The sequence below is a fragment of the Macaca mulatta genome, chromosome 8, assembly GCF_049350105.2.
Source record: "Macaca mulatta isolate MMU2019108-1 chromosome 8, T2T-MMU8v2.0, whole genome shotgun sequence".
NCBI classification, from domain to species: Eukaryota; Metazoa; Chordata; class Mammalia; order Primates; family Cercopithecidae; genus Macaca; species Macaca mulatta.
In genome coordinates this window covers 40,008,476-40,024,883 of record NC_133413.1, presented here as the reverse complement: position 1 = coordinate 40,024,883, position 16,408 = coordinate 40,008,476, and the positions used below count along the sequence as shown (strand labels likewise).

General features: G+C 46.5%; 1 protein-coding gene across 1 annotated transcript in view; it reads right to left on the bottom strand.

Moving 5' to 3' along the window:
- ASH2L (ASH2 like, histone lysine methyltransferase complex subunit) overlaps positions 1-14,891 on the bottom strand; it is a 68,384-nt gene extending 53,493 nt beyond the window's left edge. The window contains exon 1 of the mRNA XM_077943437.1: positions 13,771-14,891. Within this exon, the coding sequence (XP_077799563.1) occupies positions 13,771-13,835 (65 nt within the window). The 5' untranslated portion in view covers positions 13,836-14,891. The remainder of the gene's footprint in view (positions 1-13,770) is intronic.
- Positions 14,892-16,408: the final 1,517 nt, after the last annotated feature.

Genomic DNA, 16,408 nt, shown 5'->3' with positions numbered 1-16,408 from the left:
GAGGCCAAGGTGGGTGGATCACGAGGTCGGGAGATTGAGACCAGCCTGGCTAACACGGTGAAATCCTGTCTCTACTAAAAGATACACAAAATTAGCCGGGCATGGTGGCAGGTGTCTGTAATCCCAGCTACTCGGGAGGCTGAGGTGGGAGAATGGCATGAACCCGGGAGGCAGAGCTTGCAGTGAGCCAAGATCGTGCCACTGCACTCCGGCCTGGGTGACAGATGACAGAGCGAGACTCCGTCTCAAAAAACAAAACAAAAAACAAACAAACAAACAAACAAAAACCCTATCATTAGAAGATACTGCATAGCACGACGGGGAAAAAAGACTTTCAAACTGAAGTAGGAGATATGACTTGTTTAGGTCAGCAATATTTTGAAGAGTCTAAGAATATGACTCAGTGAAGAAGCTTTATAGACAATTCCTCTGTACCAGATTTTAACCCTCTCTTTCAGTTTCCAGCACTAAATCAGTTATGGTATCAACTAGATGCTCCAAATGTTTAGAAAGCACTGGCAGAACTATATTGGATCTGTGGGACTAAAGCTTATTAACTATTGCCCGAGAAGTGGACCGGAGCCTGTGTGTTAAGGACAATAAGGCCGTCCTTCTTCTTGCTCCCACTGAAATAAGGGGAAGATTTAAGTTACCCGGTCTCTAATGAAGAAGGAAAAAGGACCAGAAGAAACGTCTTTACTCAGATAAGTACTGTAGAAAAGAGAAACACAAACATAAAGAAGGACATTGAGATAGGTAGCTGGAAGGATAATGAATGGCCTTCTGAAAAAATTATCAAATACTATGGGCCAGCTACATGGGCCCAAGATGGATTATGGGGCTACCACACCCCTATTTACATGTTAAACCAAATTATAAGATTGCAAGTAGTACAGAAATCATAGTCAATGAAACAGCCTGAGCCTTGGCTCTGTTAGCCATACAGGCCACTCAAATGAGAGATGCTATATACCAAAATAGGCTAGCATTAGACTACCTCCTAGCCTCAGAAGGAGAAGTTTGTGGCAAGCTTAATTTGACCAACTGTTGCTTAGAAATTGGTAATAATGGAAGAGCTGTTATGGAAATTACTGCTAGAATGAGGAAGTTAGCCCATGTCCCAGTCCAGACTTGGTCCTGGTGGAGCCCAACTCACTTTTGGAGGCTTTAAAGCCTTGATAATTGGCTTTACAGCTATAGTAGGAGGATGTTTAAGACTGCCTTGTCTTTTACCTCTCCTCATCAGAAGCATCCAGTCTACTATTAAAGCTATAGTGGACAGAACAACTACCACCAAAATAATGGCATTACAAAAATACCAACCAGTTCCCCAGGAAGAATATGTGCCTACACAGGAAGAGAGAAACAACTGTGGTGCTCTTTATTAATCTACATTTATGGCGAGCACCGAAGCGGGGATGAAGAAGGAATTCATGAATTTTACAAGACCACCAAGAAATTTTTAGTTTTTCCTTCAAAAGCTAAGCTTAGTGTAGTCCCCCGCCCTATGTAGTCTAACTTAGAGAAGGATACTAACTGCCTGTTTTTCCTTCTGTGCTCAGCAAGCCTTATCTGTACTCACCAGTTTCACATTCCTTGAGGCTCAGTGAGTTCCTGCTTCACCTCCCTACAGCTGCAAAGTTACAAGGTTGATAAGCATGTGTTACAGAAACAGAGTTTCCCAAGGATATAGAACATGTAGGATAGATAAATGTAAAAGACTGATCAACTGCCTTTGTTCTCGCTTCTGTAAGTATGCTTCCTGCATCACATAGCTCCCGGCCACTGACTGCTTAAAAGGTGGCAGCTTTCTTTGTCCAGAGCTCAGACTTTCCTGGACGCTAGTCCTAATGAGCTAGGTGATTACCTTAATAAAGGCTTTCCTGAACTCTGTTCGGTCATTCCTGTCTCTGATTGTCCCGCAACAGTAGAAAGAAAGACATTTATTTGCAGTGCACCAAGCAAGGAGGACCAGGTAGCTCACTCTCAAATCCTGACTTCCCCAATAGCTTTCAGGTAAGGGTTTTTAAAGGCAGGGGTAAAATTCGGGAAAGCAGAAGTTACAGGCAAAGTCATAAGTCAGTACATGAAGGTTACACATTTGTTAGCTTAAAAGAGTCGGGTATCTTGAAGGGGAGGAGGGTTCGGGGGAATGTAGAGGTGTTATAGGCAATAGGTAAATTCAAAGATTTTCTGATTTGCAATTGGTTAAGGGAGAAAAATTTGGGGTCAGGAGAAAAGAATGTTAGCTCAGTGTGAGTGTGACCTCCTTCAGGCCCCTCAGGAAGAACTTTAGAACAAAGGACAGCTGTCAGAGTTCAGTCCTCTGTTTCTCCTTATCGGAGGTCTGTGTGCCAGCAGATCCATTGGGTGGGGGTCCAGTTTCTGAAAAACAGTTCAGGGACACATGCTAAGATGTCATCTTGGCCGGGCGCGGTGGCTCAAGCCTGTAATCCCAGCACTTTGGGAGGCCGAGACGGGCGGATCACGAGGTCAGGAGATCGAGACCATCCTGGCTAACACAGTGAAACCCCGTCTCTACTAAAAATACAAGAAAATTAGCCGGGCCAGGTGGCGGGCGCCTGTAGTCCCAGCTACTCGGGAGGCTGAGGCAGGAGAATGGCGTGAACCCGGGAGGCGGAGCTTGCAGTGAGCCGAGATCGCGCCACTGCACTCCAGCCTGGGGCACAGAGCAAGACTCCGTCTCAAAAAAAAAAAAAAAAAAAAAAAAAAGATGTTATCTTTAGTTTACATAGGGAACCAAACATTTCCTGGCTCTAGCTTCCTTTGCTATTGTTTTAGGCTACTATTACATTCTTGCTTATCAAGTTGCTCATTTATTTATCAAGGCTAGCTAGGTGCTTGGAATTTCCTTTGAAGGAACTCAAGATTTTCCTTTATTTCCATGCTTGGGAGGGGTTTGGCAAGCCTCTAACAAGTAGGTGGAGGAGTGGAGAGGGAGGGTGTGGTCCCTGCTTTGTCTCTCAGCACTTTGGGAGGCCAAGTTAGGAGGATCACTTGAGCCCATGGGTTGGAGACCAGCCTGGGCAACATAGTGAGACCCCAACTCTACAAAAAATTTAAAAAATTAGCTGGGCCGGGCATGATGGCTCATGCTTGTAATCCCAGCACTTTGGGAGGCCAAGGCAGGTGGATCACTTGAGGTCAGGAGTTCGAGACCAGCCTAGCCAACATAGTGAAACCCCGTCTCTACTAAAAATGCAAAAATTAGCTGGTCATGGTGGCAGGCACCTGTAATCCCAGTTACTCAGGAGGCTGAAGCAGGAGAATCGCTTGAACCTGGAAGGTGGAGGCTGCAGTGAGCCGAGATCGCACCACTGCACTCCAGCCTGGGTGACAGAGTAAGACTCTGTCTCAAAAAAAAAAAAAAAAAAAAAAAAATTAGCCGGGTGTGATGGTGCATGTCTGTAGCCTTAGTTACTCAGGAGGCCAAGGCAGGAGGATTGTTTGGGCCCAGGAGATCAAGGTTGTGGTGAGCTGTGTTCCCACCCAGCCTCCTGAGTAGCTGGGACTACAGGCATGTGCCATCATACTCGGCTAATTTTAAAATTTTTGTAGAGACAGGATCTACTATGTTGCCCAGGCTGGTCTTGAACTCATGGGTTTGAGTGATCCTCCTGCCTTGGCCTCCCAAAGTGCTTGGATTATAGTTGTGAGCCACTGCTCCCAGCCTGTATTGACCACAGGGCCTTCAATACCCAAGGGAGAGAACTTGTATGAAAACAAGTTATGTCCCATCCCCGTACCAGGTAAGAAAATAAGTTTTATCTGATGCATGGGAGTCCTTCTAAATTATCAGGCCCAATGAGACATTAAAATGAGATAGCAATCACATCCTACTTTCCCCCACCCCATTCTGAGCTATGTGTTCACCTTGAAATTGCTTGCTATTGCTAAAAGTAGCCATAAATTAACCTAATAGTGCTGTAACAGCCACTATAACCCACACCCTATAGCTTAACAATGTATATAGCCAATCAGCAGCTTATGTTATTTTATTTTATTTTATTTTATTATTTTTTTTTTTTTGAGACGGAGTCTCGCTCTGTCCCCCATGCTGGAGCATAGTGGCCGGATCTCAGCTCACTGCAAGCTCCGCCTCCCGGGTTTACGCCATTCTCCTGCCTCAGCCTCCCGAGTAGCTGGGACTACAGGCGCCCGCCACCTCGCCCGGCTAGTTTTTTGTATTTTTTTTTTTTAGTAGAGACGGGGTTTCACCGTGTTAGCCAGGATGGTCTTGATCTCCTGACCTCGTGATCCGCCCGTCTCGGCCTCCCAAAGTGCTGGGATTACAGGCTTGAGCCACCGCGCCCGGCCGCTTATGTTATTTTAATGGAAATTCTTGGTAAACAACTCAGGAACTGCCTCTTCTTTCCCTTTAAAAATCCACTTGTGGACCAGCGCGGTGGCTCACACCTGTAATCCCAGCACTTTGGGAGGCCGAGGCGGGTGGATCACCTGAGGTCAGGAGTTCAAGACCAGCCTGGCCAACATGGTGATCCCCCGTCTCTACTAAAAATTCAAAAATTAGCTAGGTGTGGTGGTAGGCGCCTGTAATCCCAGCTACTCAGGAGGTTCAGGCAGGGGAATCGCTTGAACCCAGGAGAAAGAGGTTGCAGTGAGCCAAGATTGAGCCATTGCACTCCTAGCCTGGGCGACAAGATCTAAACTCCATTTCAAAAAAAAAAAAAAAATCCACTTGTGGCTGGGCATGGTGGCTCACGCCTGTAATCCCAGCACTTTGGGAGGCTGAGGCAGGCGGATCACCTGAGTTTGGGAGTTTGAGACCAGCCTGACCAACATGGAGAAACCCTGTCTCTACTAAAAGTACAAAATTAGTCAGGCATGGTGGTACGTGCCTGTAGTCCCAGCTACTTGGGAGGCTGAGGCAGGAGAATCGCTTGAACCTGGGAGGCAGAGGTTGCAGTGAACTGAGATCACGCCATTGCACTCCAGCCTGGGTAACAAGAGCAAAACTCCCTCTCAAAAAAAAAAAAAAAAAAAAAAAAGAATCCACTTGTATCTGCTGCTAATTGGAATGTCTATTCAGGAAACTTAAATCTATGCTCCCATGTTACGAACCTCAAGCTTGGTGCAAATAAACTCTCTACTTATATTAATTTAGCTTCAGTTTCTTCCATTTAAATATTAATTTAGCTTCAGTTTTTCCTCCAACACAGCCTTTGTTGAAGGCTTCTAGGCTGTCTCCTAACAAAGAATAGTGGGTCAGATGCCCTGGACTCAACTCCAAGGACTCACTCTCTCCCCTACTCCGATGCCCCCATGTTGTTATCATCAATAAAGCAAAACAAAGCTTTTTGTGTTTGTTAAAATCATGATGAAGATAATTATGCAGTAGTTCATCTCAATGGAGCAGTCATTCAGTCTCTGCTGAAGCTTCTGGGCCTTCATTTCTAGTGTTTATAAACTGAGCCAACTAAGCATTCCTGGTTACTTCCACTTCCAGTAACCAGATATCTGAGTCCCACTGAATACAGTAAAAAGAGTTTTATTCTTCTTATTGTTAGGAAAAGGCAAGCTCCATAAAAGGTGGGTATATATATTTTGAGATGGAGTCTTGCTCTGTCAGCCAGGCTGGAGTGCAGTGGCGTGATATTGGCTCACCAAAACCTCCGTCTCCAGGGTTCAAGCAATTCTCCTGCCTCAGCCTCTGGAGTAGCTGGGACTACAGGCATGCACCACCAGGCCTGGCTTTTATTTACTTATTTATTTTTAGACAGAGCCTAGCTCTGTTGCCCAGGCTGGGGTGCGGTGGCGTGATCTCAACTCATTGCATGCAACCTCTGCCTCCTGAGTTCAAGCCATTCTCCTACCTCAGCCTCCTGAGTAGCTGGGATTACAGGCACGCGCCACCACGCCCAGCTAATTTTTGTATTTTTAGTACAGATAGGGCTTCACAATGTTGTTCAGGCTGGTCTTGAACTCCTGACCTCAGGTGATCCACCTTCCTCGGCCTCCCAAAGTGCTGGGACTACAGGTGTGAGTCACTGTACCCGGCTGTGGGTAGAGATTTGTGTCTGTTTCGTTTACTGATGTATCGTAGGCACCTAGAACCATGCCTGGCACATATAAGGCACTCAGTAAATATTTGTCGAATAAATGAAACTGCATTCTCTCTTGTGAACAAGGCTTGTTCTATTTTTTTTTTTCTTTCAGACAGTCTTGCTCTGTCACCCAGGCTGGAGTGTAATGACATGATCTAGGCCCACTGCAACCTCTGCCTCCCAGATTCAAGCAATTCTCATGCCTCAGCCTCCTGAGTAGCTGGGACTACAGGTGCACGCCAACACGCCCAGCTAATTTTTTGTATTTTAGCAGAGATGGGGTTTCACCATGTTGCCCAGGCTGATGTAAAACTCCTGGGCTCAGGCAATTTGCTCACCTTGGCCTTCCAAAGTGCTAGGATTACAGGTGTCAGTCATCGTGCCTGGCCTGAGGCTTGTCCCATTTTAACGCCAAAGATGCCACCAACCCCACTGGTGAAGCAGCCCAGAAGGGTTCAGCAAGGAGCTTGTAAAATAAAAATAAAATTCTGGGCCGGGCGTGGTGGCTCATGCCTGTAATCCCAGCAATTTGGGAGGCCGAGGCGGACGGATCACCTGAGGCCAGGAGTTCGAGACCAGCCTGACCAACATGGAGAAACCCTGTCTCTACTAAAAATACAAAATTAGCCAGGCATGGTGGTGTGCACCTGTAATCTCAGCTGCTTGGGAGGCTGAGGCAGGAGAATTGCTTGAACCTGGGAGGTGGAGATTGCGGTGAGCTGAGATTGTGCCACTGCACTCCAGCCTGGGCAATGAGAGTGAAACTCTGTCTCAAAAATAATAATAATAAATAAAATAAAATTCTACATTCCCCTCTCCACCCGTCCCCCCACCACCACCCCGCACTGACTGAATGGTCAATACCCTTCTTGGCCAAGGGGAGCCTAGATGAACACTAAAACCTGAACTCCCTCAAGACCAGCCTGACTAACATGGAGAAACCCCATCTGTACAAAAAATACAAAATTAGCTGGGCGTGGTAGCGGGTGTCTGTAATCCCAGCTACTCGGGAGGCTGAAGCAGGAGAATCGCTTGAACTTGGGAGGCGGAGGTTGTGGTGAGCCGAGTGAGCCGAGATCGCGCCATTGCACTCCAGCCTGGGCAACAAGAGTGAAACTCCGTCTCAAAGAAAAAACAAACAAACAAACAAAAAACTGAACTCCCTGGCCAGCACTTTGGGAGGCCGAGGTGGGTGGATCACCCGAAGTTAGGAGTTTGAGACCAGCCTGGCCAATATGGTGAAACCTTGTCTCTACTAAAAACACAAAAATTAGCTCTGCATGGTGGTGTGCGCCTGTAATCCCAGCTACTTGGGAGGCTGAGGCACGAGAATCACTTGAACCTGGGAGGCAGAAGTTGCAGTCAGCCAAGATCTTGCCATTGCACTCCAGCCTGGGCGACAGAGCAAGACTCCATCTCAAAATAATAATAATGATAATAATAATAATAATAATAATAAAAAGAAAAGAAAACTGAACCCCCAGCCACAACAGGAAGAGAGGTCGAACATACCTTGTTATGCCCCTTCCCTTTTGGAGGTTAGGCACAACTGACCGGCATGTTAAATAGAGATCATAAGACGGACAAACATTCCCTAGTAAGCCTACTGAAAAACAGATTCTTTGTTGCAATCAGATACCAAATTATAAACAAGACCCAGGGCCATCCCAGACAGGGGTAAAGTCTAGCCTACAGTAGGCCAGCAATCTTGCTACATAGCATCCTTATCTTAAACATTCCTTTCTGCTGATTCCAAGTTTTCGACAGAGCCTTACTCCTTTAACCAACTGCAAATTCAAGAATCACTGAATCTACTTATACCTATAAGGCCCCACTTCAAGACATCCTGCCTTTTAGGGCTGAAACAATGTGTACCTTTCATGCATTGATAGATGTCTTTGCCTATAACTCCTGCCTCCCTACAATGTATGAAACCAAAGGCTCATCAAGGCTCCTTCAGTCTGTGTTTTCTCCAGGGCTGTGGTCACTCCTATTGGCTCAGAATCAGCCTCTTTAAAATATTTTACGGCCAGGCTCCGTGGCTCACACTTGCAATGCTAGCACTTTGGGAGGCGAGGCAGGTGCATCGCCTGAGGTCAGGTGTTCCAGACTAGCCTGGCCAACATAGTGAAACCCTGTCTCTATTAAAAATATAAAATTTAGCTGGGCGTGGTGGCAGGCGCCTGTAATCCCAGTTATTCGAGAGGCTGAGGCAAGAGAATCATTTGAACTTGGAAGACGGAGGTTGCAGTGAGCCGAGATCGCACCACTGCACTCCAGCCTAGGTGACAGAGCGAGACTCCATTAAAAAATATATATATATAAAATATATTTTATATATGTGTGTATATAATATATATAATATATATTGTGTGTATATATAATATATATTATATAATATGTATTATATTTTTTATATATATATATTTTTTACAGAGTTTGGTTTTTCTGTTAACACACTCCTCTGGAGCCTGAGGAGTTTGGAAACAAGCTGCCTGTCTACCCAGGAACACAGGAGCACTGGATGGCTGGTTTTCCACTCCTTGTGGATGTAGGCTTGGTGCAATCACTAGTCTAGGAGAGCTAACGTCCTGACATTATGCAGCTGGGCAGTTCTCCAAGCATGGTCCTAGACTAAACCACATTAGCACTACCTGGGAACTGATCAGAAATGCAAATTCTCAGGCTCCACCCCTGACTACTGAATTAGAATCTCTGGGGGTCTGGCCTCACAATCTGTGTTCTAGTCAGCCCTCCAGGTCATTCCAATGCACGGGAAGGTTTGAGAACAGCTGATGTAGTGAGATGACACAGCGGGAGGATAAGCTGGAAGAGGGACAAGCGCTGGAAGCTCAGGGTCATTTTCAGTGCCAAGGGGGTTCACGTCTAACCAAGGAGATGGGAATTCCTCAGGGAGCTATGAGGAAGACTCACCATGGGTTAGGCCATAGTGAATGTCTCTTTTGAGAGTCCCTGCAGAATGTTGGAGGCCAGAAAGTGAGGGAGGGAAAGGGTGAGACGAACTTTTTTTTTCTTTCTTGAGATGGAGTTTCGCTCTTGTTGCCCAGGGTGGAGTGCAGTGGCGCGATCTAGGCTCACTGCAACCTCCACCTCCCAGGTTCAAGTGATTCTCCTACTTCAGCCTCCCAAGTAGCTGAGACTATAGGTGTGCGCCACCATGCCCGGCTAATTTTTGTAATTTTAGTAGAGACGGGGTTTCACCATGTTGGCCAGGGTGGTCTCAGCCTCCCAAAGTGCTGGGATTATAGGCGTGAGCCACCGCGCCTGGCCTGAGATGAACTTTTTCCTTTACCCCAGTCACATCAAGTTTTGACCAGGATGTGGTAGGTGGGTTTTTCTGCTGGAACCGGCAGGCAATGAATCATGGTGCTGGCACTTAGAGTATGAATGAAGTTGTGTAGTACAAGAAACCCAAATATCTAGGAGAGGTCAAGAGGACAGCAGTCACGAGAGACCTGAAGTAGGGGAAATCTAAGAGTGAGCTTGCCTGCATCATGGAGGGGATGAGATGGACTCTTTTTTGTTGTTGTTTGTTTGTTTGTTTGTTTGACACAAAGTCTTGCTTTCTTACCCAAGCTGGAGTGCAGTGGTGCCATCTCAGCTCACAGCAATCTCTGCCTCCCGGGTTTAAGTGATTTTTGTGCCTCAGCCTCTCGAGAATGGGATTATAGGCATGCACCACCAAGCCCAGCTAATGTTTGTATTTTTAGTAGAGATGAGGTTTCAGCATGTTGGCCAGGCTGGTCTTGAACTCCTGATCTCAAGCGATCCATCCACCTTGGCCTCCCAAAGTGCTGGGATTACAGGTGTGAGCCACGGTGCCTGGCTGAGATGGACTCTTGAGAAGAGACAATGTCATGACCTCCTTTCTCTCTTCCTTGACAAAAGGAAGGTTCTGATTGAACCATGAACTTTAATACAGTTACTGACTTAAGGATTTAAGTTTTCTTGATTCAGGCCCAAGACCCAGGGCCCTTTGTCATCCACCCACGGAATCCAAATACCCATCTGGCCGCTGAAGCAGCTGTATTTCCTCACATGTCAGTCTGTGTGAGCCCTGTGCATGACTGGCCAGCTGTCTGATAGGTCAGGATCAACAGCTTTCCCTTGGGCTGACAATGTCCTCCTGCTTGGGGTGGCCCATCTTTAGCCCTGCAGGAACCTGAAAGAAGCAGTCAGGGCCGGGCGCGGTGGCTCAAGCCTGTAATCCCAGCACTTTGGGAGGCCGAGACGGGTGGATCATGAGGTCAGGAGATCGAGACCATCCTGGCTGACACGGTGAAACCCCGTCTTTACTAAAAAAAATACAAAAAACTAGCCGGGCGAGGTGGCGGGCGCCTGTAGTCCCAGATACTCGGGTGGCTGAGGCAGGAGAATGGCGTGAACCCGGGATGTGGAGCTTGCAGTGAGCCGAGATCTGGCCACTGCACTCCAGCCTGGGCGGCAGAGCGAGACTCCGTCTCAAAAAAAAAAAAAAAAAAAAAAAAGAAGCAGTCAGGCTCAATGTAAGGAAGGAAGAACTGAATTCTTAAGGAGGGAGAAGAGGCAGTGGCTGAAGGTTTTGGTTGAAGGTGGTAAATAGGATATCTTGTCAACAGGAGGACTATCTGCTCATGATTGAATGGCATTTCCAATCGTATCTTGACTACAGCAAAGAATAGTGATACCATCTTGTTCCTCTATGATTTGAGATCTCCCAAACTCTGACTGAAGAGACACAGGTAGTAAGCCACATGGTATACACACTACAAAGTTCCCACACAAGATAATCTTTTGCCCCTGGGCAGTATGTTGGTCCCTTGGAATGCAAAAGGCTAATCTAGTTTAAATGTTGCTATGTTTTGGGTGTGGTTTGTCCACATCAAAACTCACGTTGAAAGTTCATTGCCAATATAATGGTGTTGGTAGGTGGTGCCTTTACGATGTGACTATGTTAAGGTAGATTAATGCCTTTTTTTTTTATTGAGATGGAGTCTCTGTGTGTCACTCAGGCTGGAGTGCAATGGCGGGATCTTGGCTCACTGCAAAGACTAGGGGCACTCATCCCCACACAGGGCTAGGGTAGAGTAATGTCTTTCTCTGGAGGCTGGGTTAGTTCACACAGGAATAGATTAGTTCCCTCAAGCTCATATTGTTTTAAAGTGAGGTGTTTGGTCCCTTTCTTGCACATAACTCACTTCCCCTTCTGCTTCTCTGACATGTTGTGACACAGCACAAGTCCTCACCAGCAGTCAAGCAGATGCTTGTGCCATGCCCTTGGACTTTCCAACCACCAGAATCATAAGCCAAATAAACCTCTTTTCTTTACAGATAAACCAGCTTCAGGTATTCTGTTATAGCAACACAAAATGGAATAAGACAGATAGATAGATGCCATCTATGGAGGAAAATGGAGAGGAAGTCATGCTATTTATCCCAAATCAGACCAGCATTACTAACATAATCTGTTAGTGAATTGAATAAGACTGTGGCAAAGTTCATGAGGCTTAAGGAGTATTTGGGTGTCCTATAGTTAATAATAGTATATTATATATTTCAAAATTGCCAAGAGTAATCTGTCATGGGATTAAGAGTTAAAAAAATTTTTTTAAAGAAATTTAAAGTGGCTGGACATGGTGGCTCATGCCTGTAATCCCAGCACTTTGGGAGGCCGAGGCAGGCATATCAACTTAGGTCAGGAGTTTGAGACCAGCCTGGCCAACATGGTAAAACCCCATCTCTACTAAAATACAAAAATTAGCTGGGTGTGGTGGCGGGTGCCTGTAATCCCAGCTACTTGTGAGGCTGAGGCAGGAGAATTGCTTGAACCCGGGAGGCAGAGGTTGCAGTGAGCCAAGATCCCGCCATTGCACTCCAGCCTGGGCAACAAGAGCAAAACTTTGTCTCAAAAAAAAAAGAAAAGAAATTTAAAGAAAAAAAGAGAAAAATACACAAAATTGCCAAGAATAAAACTCAAATGTTCTCACCACAAAAAATTGATATCCAAGCCTGGGCAACAAGGCAAGACCCTGTCTCTACAAAAATATAAAAAAATTAGGTGAGTGCAGTGGTGCATGCCTGTGGCCCCAGCTACATGGGAGGCTGAGGCAGGAGGATTGTTTGACCCAAGGAGGTGAGGCTACAGTGAACTCTGCTCACATCACTGCACTTCAGCCTGGGTGACAGAGTGAGATCTTGTCTCAAAAAAGAAAAAAAAAAATCACGAGGTCAGGAGATCGAGACCATCCTGGTGAACACAGTGAAACCCCGTCTCTACTAAAACTACAAAAAACTAGCCAGGCGAGGTGGTGGGCGCCTGTAGTCCCAGCTACTCGGGAGGCTGAGGCAAGAGAATGGCGTGAACCCGGGAGGCGGAGCTTGCAGTGAGCTGAGATCAGGCCACTGCACTCCAGCCTGGGCGACAGAGCAAGACTCCGTCTCAAAAAAAAAAAAAAAAAAAAGAAAAAAAAAAAAGGATTTGAGGTGATGGATATGTTAAATAGTTTGATTTAATCAGTCCGCACTGTATACATATGTCATAACACCACTTTGTACTTCATAAATGTATACAATTATAATTTGTCAATTTATAATAACAAATTTAAAAATTACATTTAAAAATGTAAAAGAATACTTGGGTATCAGTGTCTCTGTGTAGGTCATCAGAGGTTTCTCCTATTGCTGTAGATGTCCCTCATTGGAGTTAAGAGGCTGGGGAGCTGTGAGTGTGTTTTTTGGTTGGTTCCTGAAAAGCTCAGAAGCTGAAACTAGGCCAGGTGCAGTGGCTCATGCCTGTAATCCCAACACTTTAGGAGGTTGAGGTGGGTGGATCACTTGAGGTCTGGAGTTCAAGGCCAGCCTGGCCAAGATGGTGAAACCCTGTCTCTATTAAAAATGCGAAAATTAGCTGGGCAAGGTGTCAGGTACCTGTAATCCCAGCTACTACTTGGGAGGCTGAGGCAGGAGAGCTGCTTGAACCTGGGAGGCGGAGGTTGCAGTGAGCTGATATCATGCCATTGCATTCCAGCCTGGGAGACAAGAGCGAAACTCCGTGTCAAAAAAAAAAAAAAAAAAAAAAAAAAAGCTGAAACTGTCCCAGGAGTTGGAGGATAACCTGAGTGATGGCTACGTTTATATCCACAATTCCTACGCAAATCTGAAACCTATCCTATAGAGGCTAAGGAAGTTTTGAACAGCCCAGAGTCCTGACTGTTTTTGGAAGGTAGTGCAGTGCCTAGAAAAAGGTTTAAATGCAACTTCATGGTGGAAGCTCGGGTTGAGAAATGCCAGACAAGAGTAAACTGTGTTCCTGGCTGGAATTCCTTGGCAGATACAGCCAGCTGGCTGCTGCTGGCCAGAGAGGTGGGTCGAGGATCAAAGAGCAGTATGACCACGTGCATGGCTGCGCTTGGTCAAGGGAGGAAGCAGGGACATAACTAGCTTGTCCCAAACCAGGTCTGGGCAGCGCAGGCATATTCTATTCTACCTCTGGTTCTGCCCCACAACACAATCCTGGCCACTCTGTCTGGAAAACTTTTTCCTTAGTATTCCTTTTAGAGAATGAAGATCCAGTTGCATGATCTCGATAGAAAAAATGTGGAGAAATGTGCTTAAGTCTTGAATACATATGGCATCCTCACTTTTTTTCACCTAACGGAGTGCAATAACCATTTCCTAGACGTACCCAGCTTTCCTTGCTTTAATGAACTCTTCCAGCAGGCGGCAGCACAAAGACGAGTCTTGCAACATCGTTTCTCCGCAGAACCCAAAAGCAAGAAACAAGGGCGGCTTTAAGGCTCCTCCTTTGGAAAACGGCTTCCTATGGTGTTTTGCATAGGAAACGGCCTCTGATTTGCAGCTGGGGGTTGGAGGGATTCGCCTTCAGTTTGCTGTGGCCCAAGAGCCCTTCTCTTCCCTACTGTCCCTGCAGCATACTCTCTGGAGTGTGTTAAACTCAGCAAAACCTAATCCTCACGGGTCGCACTCCCCCCCGCCCCCCGCTCCGTTAACCTGCAGAAAGCGGGTTCCTTGCCTTTTCCTGCTGACAAAAAACAGGGCTTTGTTCAGTTATTTTCGTCTATGGCCTGTCACTGGGGTGCTGGTTCCTCCATGCAGGACTGATTGTCCCACAGCAAGGAGCACATGTCCTCTGCTTGCGGGGAGGAAGGGTTGGCCATGCTCAGTTCTGCACCTTATTTGGAGGAGGCCAGGTTTGTGATGTCCACAGTGAAAGCGGGGTGCACACACAGCTGCTGCATCATTGGAAGGTCTGCTTCTTGACGGCAGGGCTTTGTGTTATCCACTCTAGTTATCACCCCTAGTGCTTAAAACAGCACCTGGTATACAGTAGGCTCTCAACAAATAACCCTTGAGTAAACGAGAAAAGGCTATCAACCTTACACTCCTTCGTCTTCACTACCTCACTCCCCCAAACCCATGAATTCTAAGCAACTCACCAAACACCTGAATGGCTTCCTGGCCCCAGGTCTCTTCTCTACCTGCTTTACCTTGACACTCACCTGTCACTGCCTGTTCTGACATCTCCAACCAGTATCCCAGTTGCCTAAAGCTCAGAGTCAGAACAGCCCAGACTTCAGTTCTATTCACAGTGTGGCATTAAGAGCATAGGTTTTGGAGGCTGGGCATGGTGGCTTATGCCTGTTATCGCAACACTTTGGGATGCCGAGGAAGGAGGATCACTTGAGGCCGGGAATCCAAGACCAGCCTGGGCAACATGGCAAGATCCCCGTCTCTAAAACAAAACAAAACAGCCGGGGGCGGTGGCTCAAGCCTGTAATCCTAGCACTTTGGGAGGCCGAGACGGGTGGATCATGAGGTCAGGAGATCCAGACCATCCTGGCTAACACCGTGAAACCCCGTCTCTACTAAAAAAAAAATACAAAAAAACTAGCTGGGCAAGGTGGCGGGAGCCTGTAGTCCCAGCTACTCAGGAGGCTGAGGCAGGAGAATGGCGTAAACCTGGGAGGTGGGGCTTGCAGTGAGCCGAGATCCAGCCATCCAGCCTGGGCGACAGAGCATGACTCCGTCTCAAAAAACAAAACAAAACAAAACCAAACCCCATAGGTTTTTGGAGCTGAAAATATAGGAGTTGGAATTCTAATTCTGGCCCTCACTAGCCATGGTCATGTGTAAAACAGGAGTAAAAATACTAACCTCATAAATTATGGAGATCCAAAATAAGATTGTAGTGAAGCTCCAGACAGGCAGAAGACATTCTATCTTTTTTTATTTGACATTCCACGCATGCTTTTTTTTTTTGGTTCCAACAATTAAATCCCATGCTATCTAAGCCTGCTACGTGCTACCCAACCCAGCAACACACAACTGACTAAAAATATCCTAGTATCTTACACATGCTGGATTCATTCATTCTAGACATACTTTTGCTAATGCAGTTTCTTCTTCTTCTCCTTCTTCTTCTTTTTTTGACTCTGTTACCCAGGCTGGAATGCAGTGGCACGATCTCAACTCACTGCAACCTCCATCTCCTGGGTTCAAGCGATTCTTCTGCCTCAGCCTCCCGAGTAGCTGGGATTACAGGAATGTGCCACCACATCCAGCTAATTTTGTATTTTCAGTAGAGACGGGGTTTCTCCATGCTGGTCAGGCTGGTATCGAACTCCCGACCTCAGGTGATCCGCCTGCCTCAGCCTCCCAAAGTGCTGAGATTACAGGCGTAAGCCACTGCGCCCAGCCCTTTCTCTTTTTTCTTAAACAGAGTCTCACTCTGTCATCCAGGCTGGGGTGCAGTGGTGCGATCCTGGCTCACTGCAACCTCTACCTCCTGGGTTCAAAAGATTCTCCTGCCCCAGCCTCCTGAGTAGCTCGGACTACAGGCACCCACCACCATGCCCGACTAATTTTTGTATTTTTAGTAGAGACAGGGTTTCACCATGTTGGGCAGGCTGGTCTTAAACTCCTGGCCTCAAGTGATCACCTCCACCTCAGCCTCCCAAAGTGCTGGGATTATAGGTATGAATCACCATGCGCAACTTCAATTTCTTCTATAGTCTACATATCCTTCCTACTGTCACTGATTGTCCCTGTCTTGCTGACCTGTCACATCTATCACTCCATTTATTTGTACCTAATCATGCCTCCTTGGATTATTTCACATTTTCCCAGGTATTTGTTTTAAAATTCTCTTGTATTGCCTCAAGATCTAGCATTTACTAGACGCTTAGTAAATGTTTGTTAAATCAGAGTTCATCTGGGGCCTGAGCTGTGGCTCCTGCCTTTAATTCCAGCACTTTGGGAGACTGATGAGGGTGGTGATCACTTGAGGCTGGGAGTTTGAGACC